The sequence below is a fragment of the Theobroma cacao genome, chromosome 3, assembly GCF_000208745.1.
Source record: "Theobroma cacao cultivar B97-61/B2 chromosome 3, Criollo_cocoa_genome_V2, whole genome shotgun sequence".
Taxonomy (NCBI): domain Eukaryota; kingdom Viridiplantae; phylum Streptophyta; class Magnoliopsida; order Malvales; family Malvaceae; genus Theobroma; species Theobroma cacao.
The window spans coordinates 29,509,636-29,532,791 of NC_030852.1; the positions used below are offsets into that span (position 1 = coordinate 29,509,636).

Genomic DNA, 23,156 nt, shown 5'->3' on the forward strand with positions numbered 1-23,156 from the left:
AATAAACTCTTCTTTTTCTTTTTTAATTCACGTGGAAGAGTTTGTTTATTGTCAACAGCATGCTACTATTTCAATGCAGATGTAATTAATTTAATTGATACGTATTGTAGTAGTAGATTTAATGGAATTAATATCTGCATTTATTATTATATAGTAACAGGTATTCAATAGCCATTTATTTTCTAATACCAAAATGACAAAGTTTGGTATTTCATTTTCTAATAATTATATTGCGCGTGCTAAGGCAGCGAGTAGCATTGGGGCATGGTATAACATTTTGTTTATGGTTAATTCTTATGGCCAGAAATGTAATGATTGATTTTTGCAAATTGTCTTTGGAATGACATAACCTTCACCTTATCATCACCGTCCCTCCAATTAATTCTTCCCTGACTTTCCTCTTTTTTTTTTTTCTAATTTACTTTCCTCGATCATCCCAAACAATTTAATTATCGATTTGAAGCAATCATCAATGGCAGAAAGAAAACACTTGAGAAGTCCATGCATGGTGGCACTGCTACATACAGTACATTATAATACCCCACAGCAGCTCCTGCTTCTTAGCTAAATCAATACAAAGATAAAATAATTTTATAAATTTATTATGTTTAAGCTTTTTGAAGCTTTCGTTTCGAATCAGTTTCCTATTCTTTCTTTGTCTCCACATGGCTTTTCCTAGTCTTGCGGTATAAAAAAGTGCTTAATATCAATATGTGGGGAGTGTTCTCTTCTCTCAAATGATTATCTAATAGGAGTAGTTTTCTTTCCTTCTTTTTCCTTTTTGTTTTTTGGTTGCATGTGATGCTGCTTTTTTAAGCAAGAACAGCTCATAAATCTATCATGATTATTATCATTGTCATCATGAACTCGTTAGCTAGCCCCGTAACTCTTGTCTGATTCTTGAAGAATGTGCCTGATTCTCCTTCCGTCTTCTCCTTTGCTTCCATCCCAATGCTCCTGGGAACTCACAAGTTCTTATATTTGATCATTTCCGGTTCTTTGCGGGGTTTGATATGATCTGGGTTCTGGTTCTCAAAGTAAGTATGTTCTACGGACTTGATTACTAAGAGCTCCTCTTACTCTTTTTGTTTTCCTTTTTGGTGTTTGAATATTATGTATTGGTCGAGCAAACTTTCAAAGTTATTATGGGTTTTGACCATTCGTAGCGAATGGTTTAAATTTTGCATCTTGAGAATATGGAAACTTCAACTGAGTCAAGTAGCTGTGCTTTGGGTGGTGAATGGTGAATACCATAGTAAGCAAACCAGGTTTCAGTTCCATCCATGAGACTTGCTGAATTCGGATTACAGATTCCTTTTCTTGTTATGTTTTAAGCATTTTACTTAGTAACCAAACAGAGTAGGTTGGAAAAAGAAAAGTCAACAAATGACAGAACCTAACGCACCTAAAAGAGGCTGCTTTTGACAAAATTCGGCCTAAAACCAAGTCATTCAAGTCAATGCTTTAACAAACGTTTTTGTTCTTAATAATTGATTATATGTCAGTAACAGATCTTTAATGATTGCGTTTCTGACTCTGATTTCTTTTGTCATTCAAATTCATGTAGGTGTGGCCATAATTTTGCATAAAAGCTTCCCTCTTGTCACAGCGATTTTGGTTGGATTGTTGGGATTCTGAGACAGCTGGGAAAATGGGCAAGAAAATGGACCTCTTGTTCATTTTCTTGCTGGGGGCAATTTTCTCTTCCATCCTTGCTGACCCTGTTGAAGATAAACAAGCATTACTAGATTTCCTTGAACATGTTCATCATTCACGCTCTTTTAACTGGAGCAAGGAAACCTCTGTATGCAACAGCTGGACAGGAGTGACATGCGACAATGATCATTCCAGAGTTATTGCCCTGCGTTTGCCTGGGATGGGACTTCGTGGCCCTATTCCACCGAAAACTCTCAGTCGTCTATCAGCTATTCAGATTTTATGTCTTAGATCCAATGGCATTTCGGGTTCATTCCCTTCTGATTTTTCTGAACTCAAGAACTTGACCATGCTTTATCTTCAGTTCAACAAGTTTTCCGGCCCATTGCCTGATTTCTCAGTCTGGAACAATCTTACAATCGTTAATCTTTCAAACAATGGCTTCAATGGAAGCGTTCCTCCTTCAGCATCAAAATTGACTCACCTCACCGCTTTCAATCTTTCTAATAACTCACTTTCAGGTGATATTCCTGATCTCAATATCCCTAGTTTGCAACAGCTTGATTTAGCGAACAATAATCTCACAGGAATTGTTCCTAAGTCCCTTGAAAGATTTCCAAGCTGGGCGTTTTTTGGTAATAATCTTTCATCAGAAAACGCCCTTCCCCCTGCTCTTCCAGGCCAGCCAGCTAATGCTCAACCATCAAAAAAAGCCAAAAAACTTAGTGAACCTGTACTCTTGGCGATTGTAATTGGTGGCTGCGTAATGCTGTTTGTGCTAATTGCCCTTTTGATGATCTGTTGTTACTCTAAGAGACAAAAGGAACAAGAATTTCCAGCAAAGTCACAAATAAAAGAAGTCTCTTTGAAGAAAAAGGCTTCTGAGAATCATGATAAGAACAACAGGCTTGTCTTCTTCGAGGGTTGTAATCTTGCATTTGACTTGGAGGACCTGTTGAGAGCATCTGCAGAGGTGCTTGGGAAGGGTACATTTGGAGTAACATACAAAGCAGCCTTGGAGGATGCAACCACAGTGGCTGTGAAGAGGTTGAAGGAGGTAACCTCAGCAAAACGGGAGTTTGAGCAACAGATGGAGGTCATTGGGCGTATCAGCCATGAGAATGTGTCTGCGCTTAGGGCATACTATTATTCAAAGGATGAGAAGCTTGTGGTCCATGATTACTATGACCAGGGAAGCGTGTCTGCTCTGCTACATGGTAAGTTGATATGCTTAATTTCAATTTTTAGTTGAGCTCTTATTTGATTATCTCAAACTTGCTGGCTGTTAATTCTAAAATGAGTCAGTCCCTCAATTTCCTCCTAGAATATCTGCTCCACCTCACATTTTCTCCTATGTTTTAGAAAATTTATGAATTCTAAGGGTGTTTCCTCTTTCTTGTTCCTAATTTTAGTGTAAGTTGGCATATGAGCATTGTAGAAGGAAACGCTTGCTATCTGCTTCTGTAATGCAAGACTGTTGTTGTTGAGAAATGGCATTTACTGACAGCAAGCCATAAAAGAAGCAAATAGAACTAAATTTCAGGGCCACGTAACGTATCACTTTTCTACATTTCAGCTGCAGAATAAGGGGTCATGGTTGAATTTGATAACATTTAAGGCTGTACGTTTAACTTCAAGAGTTAGATCTAGTTTGTTTAATATAATTTGTTTGTTAATCCTCAATTTATAAATCAATTTCTAATTCCTTTGAAGAAGTTAGTTGCACTTTGCAAAGATGTAAACATTGTATCTTGATGCATCTCTAATATTTCAGGAAAAAGAGGTGAGGGCCGGACATCGCTGGACTGGGAGACTAGACTTAAAATTGCAGTTGGTGCTGCAAGAGGCATTGCTCATATCCACTCACAAAACAATGGCAAACTTGTTCATGGAAACATAAAGGCTTCCAACATTTTCCTTAACTCTGAAGGATATGGTTGTGTCTCAGATATTGGTTTGGCAGCAGTAATGAGCCCAATGCCTCCACCTGTGATGCGGGCTGCAGGTTATCGTGCACCAGAAGTAGCAGACACTAGGAAAGCAACTCAAGCATCTGACGTATACAGTTTTGGGGTCTTGTTACTTGAGATCTTAACTGGAAAATCACCAATACATGCCACAGGTGGTGAGGAGATTGTTCACTTGGTGAGGTGGGTGCATTCTGTAGTTAGAGAGGAGTGGACTGCAGAAGTATTTGATGTAGAACTTTTAAGGTATCCCAATATAGAGGAGGAAATGGTGGAGATGCTACAAATTGGGATGAGTTGTGTGGTGAGAATGCCAGAGCAGAGACCAAAAATGTCTGACCTAGTGAGAATGGTGGAGGAAATTCGACGAGCGAACGCTGGTAGCCAACCATCCTCTGAAACTAAAGCAGACACCACAGCTTCAACCCCAATCCCACAAGCAGCCGAAATAGGTCCCTCTTCATCTGTTCCACAGTGAGATTCTTTTGTCTGATGAATTAAGTACTAGTTTTATAAAATTTTATAGTAATTCATTATGGAACAGGCAAATGGTTTTTGATTAATTTAAGATGTTTATGTATCCTATACTTCTGTGATGTAATTGGGTGACAAGATTAGTTTAGCTACCCTGATCCAGCTATGAACAAAGTCAACAAGGGTCCTTGGCTTTTGTATCATTTAACAGTCATGGATTTAATTGTTAAGCACGTGGACTTAAATGGTTCTGCACGATGAAAAGTCTTTGATTTCTATTTATCTGTGATTGGGTCAGAAAGGCCGGAGAGAGGCCGGGAAGTGTGCACGTGCATCAAAGACGGATACATCGTACCTGATTTCTGAATTTTTAGAATTTTGACAGACTTAAGATTGTTGAGTGCTAAAACAAAAAAAGAAGATAAATTCAGTTTCATTAATAAAGATAATGACTTTTATAATTTTATAAAAGAAAATGTTAAAAAACATACAGATAAAATTGAAAAAAAAAATAGATATTACTACTTGAAATTGTCACATCACTCAGTTTGTGAAATATTCTTTACATTTCCTTTAATTGTCAAAATATGGTTAACATGAAAAGCCAAATAATCATTAAATAAAAGAAACTAAATAACCACAAAGTAACTAACACACACCACTACTTCATCAAATTAAAAACTAACTTTTCACACTAAGGAATATTGCAAGCAGGGCCTAACTTCAACACACCTCCTTAGGGTTAACTTTAAATACTCCCAGTTTAGATCTTATTAATTCAAATCTATCCTTTAGATTCATATGTTCCTGAATCACTCCCATACTTATCTTTGTAAGTCTCCCATGCATAAATAATTCTCTCATTGTCATGGTTAAAAGAGGTAACATGTTGCCGAATGGCACTCATATCTTCCAATGCACTTGAGCTTTATTGACCTCTTCGGAATCTTGGCCATGAACACCTCCTCATTCAGCTCATGTTCCTCGATTATTACAGCTTTTTCTTCTCCTTGATTGGCTCTGTTCTTGCAAACTTTCTCCACGTGACCAAGTTGGTTACAAGACTTGCAGGTAACATTTGGTCTGTACTAGCAAAACCACTCATTATGGTTGCATTTTTTACAATAAGAACAGGGAGGATACTAAGCCTTTTACTTACCTTGTTTCTTATCACCATTTTTCTTCTCACTTGCACGTGTCAGTAAAGAATTTTCTACATGATCTTCCTACCTCAAAGCTTTTCTTTACTTTCTTAAACTTGAAGAGTATTTACGAGCTCTATCACGATCAATGTGCACATAGCCTTCAAGTCCTCTAGAGAAGATATCTTGGCTTCAAATTTCTTTCGCAAGTTGATGGGGAATTTGTTGATTATTCTTCTCTCTGGTAAATATTTTTCAAGTAATCTCAACTGATTGACCATTTTCAAAACTTCTCCGAGTAGTCTTTTACACTTTCTTTATCCTTCATCTTTAATACTTTGAACTCTCGAAGCAAATTTAGCACTTGTATTTGATGGGTCTTATCATTATCATGAAACTCAACCTTTAACTTGTCTCATACTTCTTTGGCAGACTCACAATTCATTATATGAGTAAAAATCAAGTTAGAAATAGCAGAATGATTACAGGATAAAGTTTTATACTTTTTCGTAATTTTTTTTCGATTGTTGAGTTTGATTGCCTCATTTCAAGAGGATTTCTACCAACTTCAACTATTTCTCAGAGATCAAATGCACAAAGATACGTCTTCATTTTTACTACTCATATTGGGTAGTTTTCTCTTATAAAAACGAGTAAAGCAGTGAGCCATTGAAATTTGTAAAAATCATTTTCTACAGTAAAGGATGAGGAAGAAAGACTAACAGGGATTTTTAAAGTTACAATTTTACATAAACACATCTCTAATACCATATTAAAATTTTGAGAGATTTAGATTTTTGGGTGTTAAAACAAAGGAGGAAGATAATCACATAGTTTCATTAATAAAGATAATAGCTTTTATAGTCTTATAAAAAATATTAAAAAAATAAATAGATAAAATTAAAAGAAAACAGATAGCACTACTAGAGATTATCACACCATTAAATTTGTGAATTATCCCTTACATTTTCTTTAACTACCAAAACATAATAAACATGAAAAACTAAATATCACCAAATAAAAGAAACTAAATAACAATCAAATAAAGAACATATAATTAACACACATCACTACTTCTTCAAATTAAAAATTAATTTTTTATATTAAGCAGTATTACAAGCAGAGCCTTACTCTAACATGGTTCTACTCTACCTAAACAATGGCTTCAGCTCACTATCCCATTAGATTCAACTGATATTGGTTCTAAGATGAGCAACGGCGTAGGGACATGAACAGGAAAATTTGTCAGCAATCTCATCAGTCAACAGGAAACACCAACAATGGTGTGGTTTTGCCACGTATGATGACTTCCCATCTCCTACGCACAACCAAGTTCTTGGTGCAGCATCATCTGCCGACCTTCAGAAACTTGGACGCATTCGAGCTTGCCCAAGGCAATAGTTATTTTAATATATGGTACTATATGAATTTGTCAAAGACAAGGTAAGCACTGAAAAAACACAAAAGTGTGAGTTTAGATTAAAATCAAATTTTCCAAACAATGAAGAATTTAAATATCTTTAATAGTGGAATTCTACGTCATTTTGCACTTGTGGTTTATGTACCATCTTAGGAATAGAGTTTTGGAAATGGAATCCTTTCGACCATATGTTGGCTAAGTAAAAGATGTTAATGCAAAGACTATTTCTCAATGTCAAGTACCATATAAGGGATAAAGGGGATCTAAAAGAGAGAGATTGGGCGCATGGCGGCGCCGGGGCGTTGTATACTCCTGTATCACATGGCAAATCAGGGTCCTTTTTTCTTCATCTGCCTGCTAGCCCTGGGTGCCACCACCAACGGGGCAAATCCAAACCATTATTCCAAGCCATTTAACCGGAGCAGTTTTCCAGCAGGTTTCACTTTTGGTGCTGGCTCAGGTGCTTACCAGGTACTGTAACAAATATGCCATCAGCCAATCGCATATACAAGATATGCGTTATATGTTTTTCCTTTAATTACTTGCACAGATTGAAGGAGCAGCTCTTGAAGATGGAAAAGGGCCAAGTGTATGGGACACTTTCGCTAGAAAATATCCAGGTCTCTCGATCCCTTTCTAGTTGTAATTGCTTCTTTAATTTTCCCCTACTAAATTATATGTTTTCCTTTCAATTTTAATATTATTTAATTGGTTCTCATATTGAATTATTATTAGCTTCTCCATTTCTTTTTGCTTGATCTAATTTTCATTTTCTTAAAACATACGAATAGTTTCTTTCCTTTAATCTTTTCTCCTCATTGAACAGGAGAAGCCGAGTCTTGTTTAGGCCGTCTCCTTTGCTTAGAAACAATGCCATCTACTTGATGAATATAATTATTAAAAATAAATAAATATATATGTCTATTTTGTTATACTAATATTATTCAATTTAAGCCGGTTAAGCAACAGTGAAAGTAGAGGTAACTGTAAACGCGGTGAATTTTGAATTGTCATGAAATTGAACCAATAGTGTCTGATCTACTTTGTTACACAGGATCAGCTTTCTAATTCAAAGCTTCTTATAAATTATGAAAATGTGCATCCAACGTTGATTCGGGCCGCTGCCACCTGTTTCATTTTGACACCACCATAGGTCGCCGTTTTAACCTTTGACTAGCAAAACTGCCAAAACAATAAAAACAAGGAAATAAAACTACCCAAAAAAAAAAAAGACACCTTGATAACTTCCTGTTCAACCTGAAATGTTTCCGTACTTTTTTTTCCCACTTTCTTCACTATTTCCTGAATTGTATTCAGACAAACGTATCAAACTCTTAAAGGGGAAAGATAATGTTTGTGGTTTGTATAACTTATATCTAATGAATTTTCATATATAAAGAAGAAAAATTAATTGATAACGTACAATATATTTTGCATTTATACAAATGACTATATATATATTGCATTACTATTATATGACAAGGTATCGAAAAGAATCAATCTTTAAATTGTTTTTTATCGACGATTAATTATCCATCATAATTAGAATGTTTTTTTTTCTCTAAGAAATCCTCTAAATAATATAATTATTGATAAATCCAATGATGGCATATGACAGAAAGAATTGCTAATCGAAGTACAGGAGATGTAGCTGTTGATTTTTATCATCGTTACAAGGTTTGTGCTATATAACTGCTGATGAATTATATCTGTGAACCTTATATATATATATATATATATATATATATATTCTAATCAGTAAAAGATTGTCCAAGAAATGCTACAGGACGACATAAAGCTGATGAAGAAAGTTGGTTTGGATTCGTTCAGATTCTCCATTTCATGGTCTAGGATTTTACCCAGTAAGATCATCTCTGAAATCAGCTCAACTGTTAGCAAAATGCATAACATGGTATTGAAATTTATGCTCTATATTTTCAGAGGGGAAACTTTGTGGAGGAGTAAACCCACTAGGGGTCCAATTTTATAACAACCTCATCGATGACCTTCTTGCCAATGGTCAAATTCCAATCTCTGATCTTTCATGCTACTACCTTAAATTTTGCTTTGAAATCCGACTGTCTCTGCTCTAACTTTCTCTATTATGAACAGCTTTAAAGCCGTTTGTGACTTTACTCCATTTTGATCATCCACAAGCTCTTGAGGATGACTATGGAGGGTTCTTAAGTCCCAAGATTGTGTAAGTTAGTTTTACTTACCCCGAAAGACTATGTTGTCTTACTCAAAGTAATCGAGGCAAACAATTAAATAATTGGAACAGGGATGATTATGTTGATTATGCGGATTTTTGCTTTAAAACATTTGGTGACCGGGTCAAGCACTGGGTGACCATGAACGAACCAAATGGGTGGAGCCTGGGCGGTGCCAATGGCTCTGCTGCCTCTTCTCCGACCGAGTCCTATATCTTGGCCCGTCACTTGCTTCTTTCCCATGCAGCTGCTGTCAAACTCTACAGGAAGAAGTACCAGGTTTGTATAGATTCCAAAGAATAATAAAGAAGATTGTTAGGCAGCAGTCATCCCAAAAAGAATCCTAATGCTGATAGAGCTAACGTGCAGGCATCTCAAAAGGGAAAAATTGGAATTACCATAATAACTAATTGGTTCATACCAAAATCCGATGCAACTGCTGACCGCAAGGCAGCTTCCAGAGCTCTAGATTTCCTTTTCGGATGGTGAGCGGAGAATACTTTTACCCGCATTACTGTAAGTTTCCCTTGTGTTGCATGCTTTGAACATTTCAATTTTGGCAAAAATTTTGTGTAGGTTTGTGGATCCACTAATATTTGGTGAGTATCCAAAGAGCATGCGATCAATGGTAGGGAGAAGACTGCCCAAATTCACCGAAGCAGAGTCCAAAATGTTAAAAGGGTCCATCGATTTTCTTGGTGTAAATTACTACACCGCAAATTATGCTGAAAATGCTCCTCCATCCAACACTGCCATCGCTGCCAATGATAGCAGAGTCAATCTCACAAGTAGGCTAAAGACTTTAATCCAGCTTAATAACTCCTCCTTTTTTTTCAAAACAAACAAAAAAAAAAAGGCAGAAAACTTGCAGTAATATTAACAGACATTTGGTTGTTGCAGCTGAAAAGGATGGAGTTCCAATTGGCACACCGGTAATTGTTTATATTCTCTCTTTTGCCTAGTTATTCATTATCTACGTTTCTACTATTTTATCAGTGTTATCAAGCAAACTACTGGAATGGTTGGTGTCAATAATTATGCAGACTGCTGTGAGCTGGCTTTTCATTTATCCGAAGGGCTTGCGAGGGCTTATGCTTTACATAAAGGAGAAATATAACAATCCACCCATTTACATTACAGAGAACGGTTAGGCTCGAGTTCTCAATCTTAATTAATGTTGTTAATTTATCCTTGGATTTGAAACCAAAAACCTGGATTTTTGCAGGGGTGGCTGAAGCAAATAATGCTTCATTGACAGTAAAAGAAGCGCTCAAGGATAGCACCAGGATAAGATACCTTGATGGCCACCTAAAATCCCTTTTAAAAGCAATCAGGTTAGTGCTCAGAAATCAAGTTTAGTTTTATATAATTCGTTAGTCTAAGCAGCAACCAAGAAAAAAACAAAAGGGCCAAAATTTCATATACTTCATTTTATTTTTATGCAAAAACAAAATTAACTAGTTGAGTGAATTGGGATTTTGGCAGGGAGGGTGTTAACATCAAGGGTTACTACGTGTGGGCGTTTTTGGATGACTTCGAATGGACTTCTGGATACACCCTTAGGTTTGGGTTCACATACATTGATTTCAAGAATAACTTGAGAAGATACCTTAAATATTCAGCTTATTGGTTCAAGATGTTCCTCCTTCATTAACTCTGCGACCTGTTGGAATATATTACTCTCCTCAATGCAGTTGGTTGCTGTGTGCGGACTTGTTTTTTGCTTGAGTTATTATTATTTCAACTTCCTTGTTTTTTGTCATCATTTTGACCTCCTTTCCTCTTTGATTCTTTATTAAGACCAGACATTGACTCTGCTAAATTATAGAGAAAATCTTTGAAATTACTATTTCCTGCAGCCCACTCAGACTTGGTTCAAATGGTAGGATGATGTAAGATGGATATTCTAGGTTCAAACTTTTGGTGATTTCCTCTTGAGCAAAAACCAGGAAAAAGAACAAAATCAGTGGCAAATTTTTTTTTTTCATTATTGGTACCTGCATTGGCAGCACATCATGCTATTTGTCAACTGTCCCAAATAAATTCCTTTGCCATCACAACACAAAATTTGAAGTGTAAAATAATAATAAAGTTTGCACAATGGAGGCATCTTCTATGTGACAATTTCTACCAAGTGCGGGAGGTATCACCTCCCACAAAAAAAAAAAAAAAAAAAAGCTATAAATTTTATACAAAACCATTTTTTCAAATAAGAATGACAAACAATATATTTAGTGTGTACAAGAAAAAAATAAGCTACATAAGTTTGGGGGTGGCCCACAAGCTGAGCAGAATCTCACACACAGACCAATGAATCTTTCCTTTATACATGTTGAAGAGTGCAACTTACCACAAGGGTCTCACTCAAGGAAAATACATGCTGCAACTAACTCACTTCCTCACAATTCTTGTTCTAACACCCCCTGAAATTTGCATAAATATTCATGTTTCAGTGACACATAAAACCAGTAGAAAACAACTGTAAAGTGCATTTCGTCACATACCTTCAACTTCCTCAAATTGAACTTCCTTAACAAGGTCAGCAGAAGCATTATATTCAAACCTAACAAAAGAAAATGGAATAGACAAAGAAGATTAATAGATACGAAGATTATATAAACAGAAACCAACAGCCTTGTAAGTGTTCACAAAAGGCAGGGAAAAGTTATAATCGAATGCAAGATTGAAAGACACAAATGTAAGAAAAGAAAATCTCCTTCATAGCAACTAAATTAACATTATGCTGGAAATTATCCTCCAATAAGAAGCTTGATGTTGCTGAGAGTAAGGTTACACTATCCTACAAATGCCATCTAGAGCAAAAACATAGCAGATATCTAATAATTTCTATGAAGACTCTCAGACCAAACTTATATAATGGAGACAAAACCTCCCTCTTTTAGTTACTAAAGCAGGCTTTTCCATATGCCTCTTGCTTCTGACGCAGATATGATATGTAATTTCCTCTTCAACAAGAAAGCTGATTCTTGTCATGTATGATCCCATTGGTGATCAGTGTCAGGTATTTTCAACAGAATTCAGTGACACGAAACCTTTTGTAGATACAAAAGCACACATCAAGAGATGAATGAAATGGCCAATAAAAGACCCCAACGTCGCCAGCCCCAAACAGCCACTTACAGTAGAATGTGAAGGTGTTTGCATAATGTTAGTAACTTTAACTGCATTAGTTACAACTGTTAGTAAAATCTAATGAAAAAAAGCCCACATACTGGTTAACAACAAACTTTAACAATTGAATCAAACCCAGGAAACAGAAAAAAACACATGATAAAACTACGAAACATATAAGTGGAAGTTAAATAAATAGCATTTACCTATTGTAGAAAACCACCTCAAGTTCATATTCAGAAGCACTCTTGGTAGCCTCAACCAAGACAGTTACAATTTCAGTTTTGCGAGTACTCGCCATAAGTAAATCATACTCCGTTGGAATGATAATGGCGAAGAAATTATCACTTAATTCACTCAAACACATCTTGTCTACGGCTGCTAAAGCAATCCGGCGTTTAAGTGCATCGGTGTCAGGGTCAACAATGTAAATTGCAAAATCAGTAATCATAAGAATTCGCCGTTTCATCTTCCCTGATGAAGTGAACTTCAAAACTTTATCAGCAAATAAAACTTGCTTGTCACCTGCAGGTTTCATTAGAATAATCCCTCTTAATAAAATCTCAATTATCATTCCAAATATTAAAAAAAGACAAGAATTTTACCGCAATTATAAGTTCTTATAAACTATAGATACTACCACAAAGAAAGGCCATTTTTTTATTTAATTGCTGCGATAAAATTAAAAAATAATAATAATATTTTACAAAAGGTGGGAGAGGGTAACCTTGTTTTTGCAAGATCTTCATTAAGAAGGGGCGGGAAGGGACATCCAAGTAGTCTCCTTTGTATTCTCTACGGAGGGAGGCTTTTCGTCTGGCTTTGAATCCCATGAACGGCTCCTGATCTTCCGTCACATTGCTATCCGACGGTCTCAATCGAATCCCGTTTTCTTCTTGTTGTTCTTCGTCTTGTACATCGTCGTCGTACTTGGGAGTCTCCGATTCGTCGATTTGGACTCGCCGTTGTGCCTTGTAACGGTTCATTGTCGATCGGAGACGAGTCGGAATCGGCGGGCGCTGTTTGGCTTATGGGAAATTGAGAGAGGGAGAGCGAGAGAGAGAGAGAAGAGAGAGGCGGAGGAGGCCAGATTAGTTCAGGTGTGCTTGTTACGAAATCCGCATCATGTGCCCATGGGCCCCACCTACGATCTGGATCCTGGCTGGGAGACTGATCAAAATCTGCTGCAATACTGCATTGAATCTGAGGCGTCAGATCAGCTGGTTCCTGATTATTAATTTAATACTAAAGAATTAAATTATTTCAATTTTAATAATCTCCAATGGTCCAATATCTCCCATTTCTTTTAAAAAATGGTCAAATGTGCTCTTTTTCTTTTTGTCGAATTCGAAGTCCAATATTCTTCGATCTTAAGTTTAGGTTATCTTGTTGTAAAAAAGGCTTTCGGTCACTCTTCTTTTATGAAAACACAACTATTGGATGCCGGGCGGAGCTAATCAAATTTAATTGGAAGGGTTAAACATAATTAAAAAAGTTAAAAATTTTAAAAAATTAATATGTTAAATTTAATTAATAATAAAAATATAAAATTATAATTTGTAAAATATAAATAGTTAAAAATGATATATAAGATTAATAATTTGTTCTTATATAATCAGAATTATTTAAATATTATATATTCAAGAAAATTTTATTTAAATAAATATAAAATGTAAAACATATAAAAAATATATAATCAAGTTAATTTTCTCTTAAATAATTAGGAGTAATAAAATAATAATACGTTGATGAAATTTTAAGTAATAATGTAATATAAATTATATTTGACAATTATATAATAATTTATTAATTTTAAATATTAAATTTATAAAAAATAAAATTTGTGTAATATAAAAAAAGAATATGGCAAGTAGAAGATAGATATACATATTACATAATAAAAAAGAAAGACAAAAATATGGTTAATGGTTTGTAGAAATTTGGAAAAAAATATTTATAAAANAAATAATAAAAAATATAATTAAAAAAAGTTAAAGTTAGTGATATAAGTGAAATCATTTTATTTTTTTTATTTTATATTAATTATTAAATAAAATTATTTTAAAGGAGCTAGTAACAGAATATATAAAAAAATTAAAAAATTTTATATGTTATGAAAAAATTTTTAAAAATTTTGGGGGGTCCATGCATAAAGAGGATCCGCCCCTGATTGGATGGTATGGTATCTCAATTATTTTTATTAATGCAATTACATTACTTCATTTTCTTGAAATAAACTAATCAATAATTACTTAAAAATATATTTTATGCCACATAAAAAGAGAAAAGAAAAAACAGTTAGAGAACCTAACTTATTGATTGCATGAGTTAATATGTAGTGATAGTAAATGGTAACAATTTTACCAATCACAATAAGCACACCGATGCGGAAAATGTGATGGCAACAGTTGGGTTCATTCAGGACTCATCAAGGGCTAGGGCTTTCTTAACACATAATTCACGGGTTTTGACCCTAACCCCGGACGGCCAGACCAAGTCTGACTCATTGACAAACGCGTTGGAGACTTGGGGACTTTGGACCTGACCCGCCCCCCCCCCCCCCCCTTCCCAGCTGATCAAAAACTCGAAAGTGACATCCACCACGATCCACCCGTGTTTAAAACGACGTCGGCTGGTCGAATGTCCGATTTAGATTTTCCTCGAACGACTAAGGACTACGCGTTAGTCCTAGATTCCCGTCCACTAAAATAATTTTTTTTTGCTTAAAAAAATATAACCCAAATAACCAGAATAATAAAACAGCCTTATTAATAAATTTCCAGGCGGCCACTTTCGGCGATAATCTGGTGATTTTCGTACAGAGAACGCTAAAGCATGGGACCCACCAGAGAATAACATTAACCCAATCAGAAACTCACCACACAGGCCGGTCCATCCGTTTATAAAGACCGCCACCGCAGCCTATCATAAATTCTCTTCTCATTTCTTTCTTCTTCATTTCTTCGATCTAATCTTTCCTCTCCTACCCACCCAAAGTTCCATCAGGCATTCGACCCCGCCCCTCCCCAGGAAAAAAAAAAAAAAAAGACAAAGAAAAGGAGGATCTAAAACATCTTTTCAGGTTTGATCTCTTCGATTTCTCCCTTTTATTTTGTTTGTTTATCTTGTTTTATTTTTTGTATTTTTATTTGTGTTGTTTTTATTTTGATCTACGGTTTAATGGATCGTAGGTTTCGCGATGGCATCGAAGCGGATCTTGAAGGAATTGAAGGATTTACAAAAGGATCCTCCTACTTCTTGCAGCGCTGGTATACATTTTATTAAAAACTCCTCCTTTCCGCTGTTACTTTTATTTTGTCTTTCGACATATTGATTGTTTTTGTTTTAATCTTCATGTAAAATATGTTTTTGGATTCAAATCCGAGGATTGAAAACGATCTGCTTGATGTAGTAATTATCGGTGATTTTTAATAATGCTAAATTAATAGTAATATTTATTTGTGATTATTTAGAAATTATTATATTTTGGTGTTTGCTGCCGACATATGGAAAGGACAGCTTAGTTAACGTTTTTATCTCATAATCGAGTCTGTGTAGCATATTGTTTTGAATGCAGTTGGAAAATTGTGTTCTTTTTAAAAGACTGATGTAGTTGTAGCTTCCAAGGAGGAGGTCAATTTGAAAAATTTTAAGAACATACGTAAAAACATGTTAGCATTTCTGTATGTTCAAATGCATCTTTTTAATCCATAAATGTGTGTTGAACTGGAAGTGGTCCTCTTTCTATTGGTTGGTCTTAGATTTATGACATGTTTGGACTATAGGTTGTGTTTTACTCTTGTACATATATGTATGTCCTATTATGTTTTCTCTTGATGTTGACAAGGGTATTTGACACATTTTGGAAGCTCATATATAGAGCAAAACATAGTGCTATGCTTCAACGCTTATATTCTTCAGATGTAGAAAGCATAATTTTCCCAAGTAAAATATTTGAGTATTTTTTAAATTCTTATTAAGAAATAAAATTGCGGACATTGGTGATAACAATAGCATTTCATATTGCAATGGCATTATTGATTGAAGTCTTTTACTTGGCTTCTGAATTAAAGGTGGAAAGTCTGCCTCTCTAAAGATAGAATAGTGGAATGGAAGGAAAGGGTTCATTTTCCCATGATTAATGTTTTCCTTTCCCCTCTTGGGCTTATAGTAAGAAGAAAGAAAATGAGAACTTTAATATACATTATTATGCCATCTGATCTTCAGAACGTTTCTGTATCTGATGTATGTCCAAGACAGGTATGACAGGGTAAAGTGAAGAGGTAGACTATTGTAGTTGTAACTAGGAAGGACCCCTTTTTATTATGTAGTTCATGACCATAGTTGATTGCAAGTCTGTTAAATTCTGGGGTGTACATCAAATTGGTGAACCTTAGTGGCTAAGAGGGTCTGTTGCCTGATTGTTTGGGCCTACACTTCCTAGGGATTCTTAAGCTTTTTGTTGACTGATTGTTTTTTTATATGTGGCTGAATAGCATAAAAGCAATTTCCTCATTTTTTGAATTTTTAGTTTCTGGGTAAGCAATGTGATCACATCACCATTTTTCCTGTTTACATTTTGCATAATGAATTTTTACATCTGCGTGATATTGATATTTCATAAGATAAAATCTTACATGTTTTTTATATTGTTAGTCCTCATGTCTTTTGGCAATTGGTTGTATGTACGAGTGCTCAAGGATTAATTTTGAACTTTATTGCTTATGTTTATCTGACAATGTTGCAGGTCCTGTTGCCGAAGACATGTTTCATTGGCAGGCAACAATCATGGGTCCACCAGACAGTCCTTATGCTGGGGGTGTTTTCCTAGTGACCATTCATTTTCCTCCAGATTATCCTTTTAAGCCTCCCAAGGTACTTTTTATGTAATTGGTGTTTCTTGTAATATTGGCAGGTTGTTTAGTCTGACAATCTGGAAGTGTATAGAAAATTCCTCTGTCATTTCAGTGCTTTATGACTTTGATCATTCACTCTTATTCTGGGTTGGGCAGCTACCTCTCTCGTCACTTGGCATAGTTACCCTATTTGAAATGCCCTCCCACCCTCTCTATCTATCTCCCCTTTTTATGAATTGAGGATTTTGCTTTAAGTAGAAACATGATTCCTTTTTGGATGACTTGTTTCTTTGCGTATGGAGGTAGTTGAAAATATGTGCCCTTGAAGAGTGATAGATGCTTTAAGGAAGCACAATTGAAGCCTTCACTGTCATGTTGCTGGAAATGTTTCTTGCTTGCTGGTCTACCTAATGGCTTAGAAGCTTAAAATGAAATTTAATTTACATGAAAACTGGCAGTGCTATTAATAGGCCATAGATATTTTGAAAAGCTTGAAATGATATGAAATGTATGTAAAGGAAACTTACTTTGTGTTGGGTTACTCCATGTTTGGTGGAAATTTTTTTTATTTGTCTAACCAATCGTATTTTAAGAAGCCTTATCACTTCCTTCTGTCTCTCTGATGTTTTCCATATGATATTTTGCAGGTGGCATTTAGAACAAAGGTATTCCACCCCAATATTAACAGCAATGGGAGCATTTGCCTAGACATCTTGAAGGAGCAGTGGAGTCCTGCACTAACGATTTCCAAGGTGAGATTGTCCTCTTAACTATCTGATCATTCCTGTTTGAAACAACTCTCATAGATTTGTATCATCAGAGGTTGTAACAATGGATCGAACCTGAAAGAGCGACCCATCATGGCCAAAATATTAATGCAAATTGACTAGAAAGTTGACAACCTGAACACAAACCTGATCTACCTGAAATTGAATCCCCAAATCCAAACCTGAAGACCACCTCTAGCGGCAAAAGTGGTAGAATCTAACCTGATACCCCATATGAAATTCACACTCTGAGCTTGTTTCTTGTAAAAATATTGACTATTTTTTATAATTTCTGCCATAAAATCTTACACTCTTAGCTGTATTTTTAATTGGTTAAAACTGTTTTTTGAATGATTTTGTTCTTTTTTTAGGTATTGCTATCAATCTGTTCTTTGCTGACGGACCCAAATCCTGATGATCCATTGGTGCCGGAGATTGCTCATATGTACAAGACAGACAGGAACAAGTACGAGACAACTGCAAGGAGCTGGACCCAGAAGTATGCCATGGGCTAAACGAGCTTTGGTGTGTGTGAGAGGGGAGGCCCTTGGTTCTTTTATATTTTGGCTTTTCAGTTCTATGTATGAATGTTTGTTCCTAAAATGGACCAAGGAGGTCCTCATCATGCCCTTAGTTAAGGAAGAAACGCAAATGTTGCTTTCTGTTGTTGTATGGATAATGTAACTTTGGAACAGAGAAACTTTGTGTCCTCATTCTGAATGTTCGCTATTCACCCTCAAACGCCTCGTTTTTTATTCTCTCAGAATGGTAAATTATAAATAAAGATTAGTTACTAACCTTGCCCAAAAACGCGTACATATATTTGTGTCTGTTGAAAAGTGGAGAATGTGTTGGCCCAATGTGCTGGATTGAAGTAGTAGGCGGCCTGGTCCATTTAGTTTTTGGGTTTGTGACACATCTTTCTCAATCTTTGAGCCCATTTCCGTCGTCTGCTAAAGAAGTGCTAATGTTAAGCCCTTAAACAATTTCACAAGGATTATCTAACCCTGTTTTCTTTTCTACATCCACATGGATTATCTTTCTTCAACAGACAAATCATGCACAGTAGTTGAGATTTTCTTCTATTGTGCATATTAGTAGCATATAAGAGTGGCTTCATGGATGTGAAATTGTTTTTTTGTAAAGATTACATTATCGCTTTTACCATAAATTGAATTTCTTCTACGTCGTAATATTGTCATTGGAAAAAGTTTACCTCAACTAAGAGTCCTTATACTATTATGCTAAAATAAGTGATAAATATTGCAAGGCGAGGAACTAATTATAACTCAATAAATTAAATCTTGTACGTAGTGAAATCTTCAATTATTAAAACCTGCATCCAAAGATCCAACCAACTCGCCAAGTTATTCCCAGTGGAAGTTAAAGTTTGAGATATTCTTTTGGTGCATATATAGCAGCCGCGGGCTCAGCAGATCTGTATTTCGAGCTGATAGCTTCACTTGAAGCTTAGTCCAGGCTGTTTCTAGAGGCAACTATGCAAAATGTCTGTGGTTTCGTATGAGATTCTTGGTTGCAACTTCAAACAGTTGAAGATTGCTTAGTAGGATCGCGCATATACTGAGCATCCAATTTCTTTTTGACTTGAGAACTGTGATTGAATACTTGGCAAAAGAGTATTTCACACCGATGATCCAGCTGTTTCCCAAACTCCTGCTTTCTCAATATTTTGTTGTTGTATAGGAATATGATTTGAGGGTTCTGACAATATGTTGGTTAGGACTTAGGATTCAAGTAGTACATTAGTCCATACAGTCCCAGAAGTAGGATGATCGTTTCTCCAACAACAAATAGAAAACAAAAATAAAAAAGAAATAGAAACTGTTCCAAGTTCTTATAATAATATATATATATATATATATATATATCATACTTCACAAACACCGACCTAGAAAATCAGCGTGGATCCTTGCCACGCTTCCACCAAGGAGCTAAAAAATACGGTGATGAAGCACTGTTTCATGGATCACACAAGTCAAATTTATCGGCAGCATTGATGAGGCCTGTCGATTGAAGCCCTCAAGAGTCGCTTTCCTTTCCTGTTTCTCGAGGAACCTCTCGATAAGGCATGATGCATGATGCCACTTCGGAACACCACTTACATAAACTCTGCTGTGCTGATATCCAGCAAAACCCAGCACTTAATTATTCAATCATACTGCAGAAGATAATTGTTTTTAATTAATGTCCACTACGGGAGCATTTCTCATTACTGAAAGTTGAGCTCGTATCACTGAAACAGATTCAGTCAATTCTGCTGCAGCACCGTTTAACTAAATCAGACAAAATAAGAAAGAATGATTAATTATGTACTCCAATATATATTTATTTATCCCTACTCTGAATATTATAATATCGTGTATCTATCACAAACCCAAAAAAACACACTCAGAAAGATTGAAAGAAGCCCTGGAAAGCAGTAAGAAACCGAGGAACCATGCCTGGGAATGGCGACATTACAAAGTCTTTTAATAGAAAAAGTAAAAAAAAAAAGCCACCAATTCATTGAACTTTATGTGTATATTACTTACTCATGGTTTAAAGTCTTAGAACATTGTGACCCATGTCGTTTGTGTCTAACGTTATTATATTCAGGAAATAACACGTGTCAAACCATCAACTAAGCGAAAATCTGAGTCGGAACGTCAGCTCAAGATTAAATAATAATACTGGTTCCGGCAATTGGGTCGTGGCGACGAGTGGAAGAGAGCATGGTCCCTGAAAATCAGGTTTCATTACATTTTTAAAAACCGAACCTAATCTCAGTTTGAATGACTCTCAAGGTTGTCTCCACTGAAGACAAGGCACAAGATTGATAATCACAAACTGGCGACTTCCCACAGTTCCACTATGAATTAGTTTTAGTTTTTTTTTTTTGGGTGAATGTATATATAGGTGTCGGATTGTGAAGTTGGCAACTGGGATGGAAAGTACATGCTGAGCTGGAAGTGCCCGTGTAAGATATTTAACATAATCATAGCTTAAATCATTGTTGATATCTTGTCTATGGTCTAATGGGTTTGCAGAGAAATCCTGTTATACGAGTTTAGTTACGCTTTTTATGATTATTAAAGTATGACCTTTATGCATCGATTTTCCTTTTAACTCTGAAAGGCTCTCGTGGGAGCCATTACGTTTTCCCTCCCCCACAACATGACCAATCAATTCACTTCTGCAACATTCTAACTAACTTTTGCACCTTAAAACATGTATGGAGAAAAATAGCACTGAAATTGGACTTGAGGAATTTCTTTAATTCAATTAATATATGCATAAAAAATTCACTGAAAATGCCTTTGGGCTGGGGGATATTTTGTTTGATGGAAGGCCACGTACAATCTAATCGTGGCAAGTAGTGGGGAATGAAAATTATGATCAGTTTGTTTATCCATGTTTTTGTGTCTGTACCTTGGTCAACTCAAACCGTGAAGGATTCAATTAATATTCTCCCTTTCAAAAGGCTTATATTTTCTTTTTTTTTTGAAATTATAAAACCAATCATTTAACCAAACCCATTCATTCTCCCACCTCATACACTCAATGGTGGGGAATAAATTTAAAAGGGAACAAAGCAATGAAACATGCATGTTCTTCCACCAAAACCAAATCCCTCAATTTGAGGTGCAAATATAAGATAAGAAACTGCATTAGTTTCTCTCATTTTCAGAGCATTTCGGATCCCAAACCAACTATAGCAAATATACAAACTCCATTACCCATACAAAAAAAAAAACCACCTCTCTCTCCATAATCTCTTTTACTTAAAATAATTATTAAAAGTCACATACATATAATAAATTCTTGTTCCATTCAAGGCCACATCATCTCCACATGGGGGGGGAGGGGGGTGTGGAAAGCACACGTGCCTCTCTTTGGTCGTCGAGAAGGCGTAAACGGCGCCGGTCACCGGTTTTTCAACAGAGCAGTGTCAGTGGGACCCAGTGGGGGGTAAGGCCGGTCGCCAGCTGTCGTCAAGTCTCGAGACAAAATGCCCATAGGGGACGCTTACTGCATCCGTAGGTTTTTCCTGAACCTTACAAGATTAATGCTTAAACAAATCAAAACTGGAGTCGTTAAAGACAAAATCACTAGTTTAGAGTAAAGTTATTTTGTTCCGTAGTCTGATTACTTATAAATTACACAATTAATACTTTTTTATGAGTAATCGGATTATTTAAAAGTTTGAACGTAGTTGATTTTTCTCATAAATTTATAAGTGACGAATATTTTGTCAAACTTTGAAAAAAATCTTAAGGTCCATTATTAGTTTATTTGTCACACTGAATTTTGTAAATGTTCTGCGGTACTGGAATTTGTTTATGAAGGTAGACCATTTGTTAACTCTTTCAACACTTGAGCACATGATGCCCTCACGTCTTGGAAGAGAAAGAATATATTATTTTGGAGTTATACTGTTTTTTTTTTTTGACATTTTTTTTTTGAGTTACTCTAGATGGAGAGAAGGGCACGTGAGCACACTCGATCTGCATTACTGGCTGTATGAGTCACAATGTAAAAATTTGTTGGACTAAACGTATTCTTATGCATTATTTTAGATGAGTGGTTGTTTCTTCGGGTTTGAATAATCCAAGTTTTTTCATTGCCAAAAAAGGGAGAACAATCAAGGATTTCAGTGCATAAAATTAATTAAGTTCAATATTTTTTTAGTATTGGTGGTCAGCATTCCAATATCGGCAAGATCTCTAGGAAGCTTCACTCGTATCGTCATAAATTATGGGTAGACTCATTCTTATGAGTGAATGTCAACTTAAATTAGATTAGATGCTCTTCAATCTTCATGCCAAGTGCCATCCATTTTTAATTTATTTGTCTATGATATACAAATTTATAATTTGATATTTATATTTTATCATTTTTTTTATAATTGACGACAGGAAATTCAAATTTTACTATTCTTTAAACAAGAAATTATATATTAATTATGTTTAAATGTTCATATTTTATCAATTTCATTGCCAATAATTATTTTTTTTAACAAAACTAAGGAAAAAGAAATGGCAGAAGTTTTTGGGTGAGCTTCATTCATTCAGTATCTACTAGTAGCATTTATGCATACTTTTCCTCTTCGGTAATCTCCAGGTAATCTTTACGACACGTACGTATACTTGTATTTTTTGCCTGATAGGGCAGTAGGTAGTTTATGAATAGCTTTATCCACACGAATGCGTGTGAGTATTTTTGAGATAAGGTTGAGTGCTTTATCAGCTGCTGATTAATCTTTTTCATGGAACATATTTTCATCAAAATGCCCCAAAAGTTGCACGTTAAATGTCTATACTTTTTCTTATCTTTGCTTGGTACAAGAGATTCTTGAGATATTTTGACCCATAAATCTCCTAAAAAGGAAGCCTCACGCATGTGATTCCACTTGACATGTCAAATCCACCCATTCATGATGTTTTAGACTTGGATATTACTAAATATGAAGAACTCAAAATGGAAAAATTTTAGATCTATCATTCCTCTAATATATATATATATATACTAAAT

The 23,156-nt window shown here is 35.4% G+C and overlaps 4 protein-coding genes across 5 annotated transcripts; 3 read left to right on the top strand and 1 right to left on the bottom strand.

The window, feature by feature from the left end:
- On the top strand, nt 615–4,375 carry LOC18605701 (probable inactive receptor kinase At4g23740). Its single transcript, XM_007038872.2, has 3 exons — nt 615–1,037; nt 1,568–2,873; nt 3,431–4,375. The coding sequence occupies exons 2-3, from the start codon at nt 1,652–1,654 to the stop codon at nt 4,099–4,101; spliced, it is 1,893 nt and encodes a 630-aa protein (XP_007038934.2). The 5' UTR covers nt 615–1,037; nt 1,568–1,651; the 3' UTR covers nt 4,102–4,375.
- On the top strand, nt 6,854–11,046 carry LOC18605702 (beta-glucosidase 12). 2 transcript variants are annotated; one of them, XM_018117799.1, is made up of 13 exons: nt 6,854–7,130; nt 7,210–7,279; nt 8,278–8,336; nt 8,425–8,521; nt 8,601–8,678; nt 8,772–8,859; nt 8,941–9,148; nt 9,239–9,354; nt 9,446–9,657; nt 9,770–9,801; nt 9,913–10,015; nt 10,095–10,203; nt 10,355–11,046. In XM_018117799.1, the coding sequence occupies exons 1-13, from the start codon at nt 6,945–6,947 to the stop codon at nt 10,521–10,523; spliced, it is 1,527 nt and encodes a 508-aa protein (XP_017973288.1). In that variant the 5' UTR covers nt 6,854–6,944; the 3' UTR covers nt 10,524–11,046. The 2 variants fall into 2 exon arrangements, with proteins under 2 accessions (XP_017973288.1, XP_017973289.1); XM_018117800.1 differs by having other exon boundaries at nt 6,855–7,130; nt 8,446–8,521.
- On the bottom strand, nt 10,917–13,164 carry LOC18605703 (myosin IB heavy chain). The gene is made up of 4 exons (XM_007038874.2): nt 12,729–13,164; nt 12,208–12,526; nt 11,374–11,432; nt 10,917–11,292 (listed from the first exon to the last, which is right to left on the bottom strand). Exons 1-4 carry the CDS (start codon nt 12,985–12,987, stop codon nt 11,261–11,263), a joined length of 669 nt encoding a protein of 222 aa, XP_007038936.2. The 5' UTR covers nt 12,988–13,164; the 3' UTR covers nt 10,917–11,260.
- LOC18605704 (ubiquitin-conjugating enzyme E2 10) lies at nt 14,943–18,353 on the top strand. Its single transcript, XM_007038878.2, has 5 exons — nt 14,943–15,083; nt 15,193–15,270; nt 16,749–16,876; nt 17,505–17,609; nt 17,996–18,353. Exons 2-5 carry the CDS (start codon nt 15,201–15,203, stop codon nt 18,137–18,139), a joined length of 447 nt encoding a protein of 148 aa, XP_007038940.1. The 5' UTR covers nt 14,943–15,083; nt 15,193–15,200; the 3' UTR covers nt 18,140–18,353.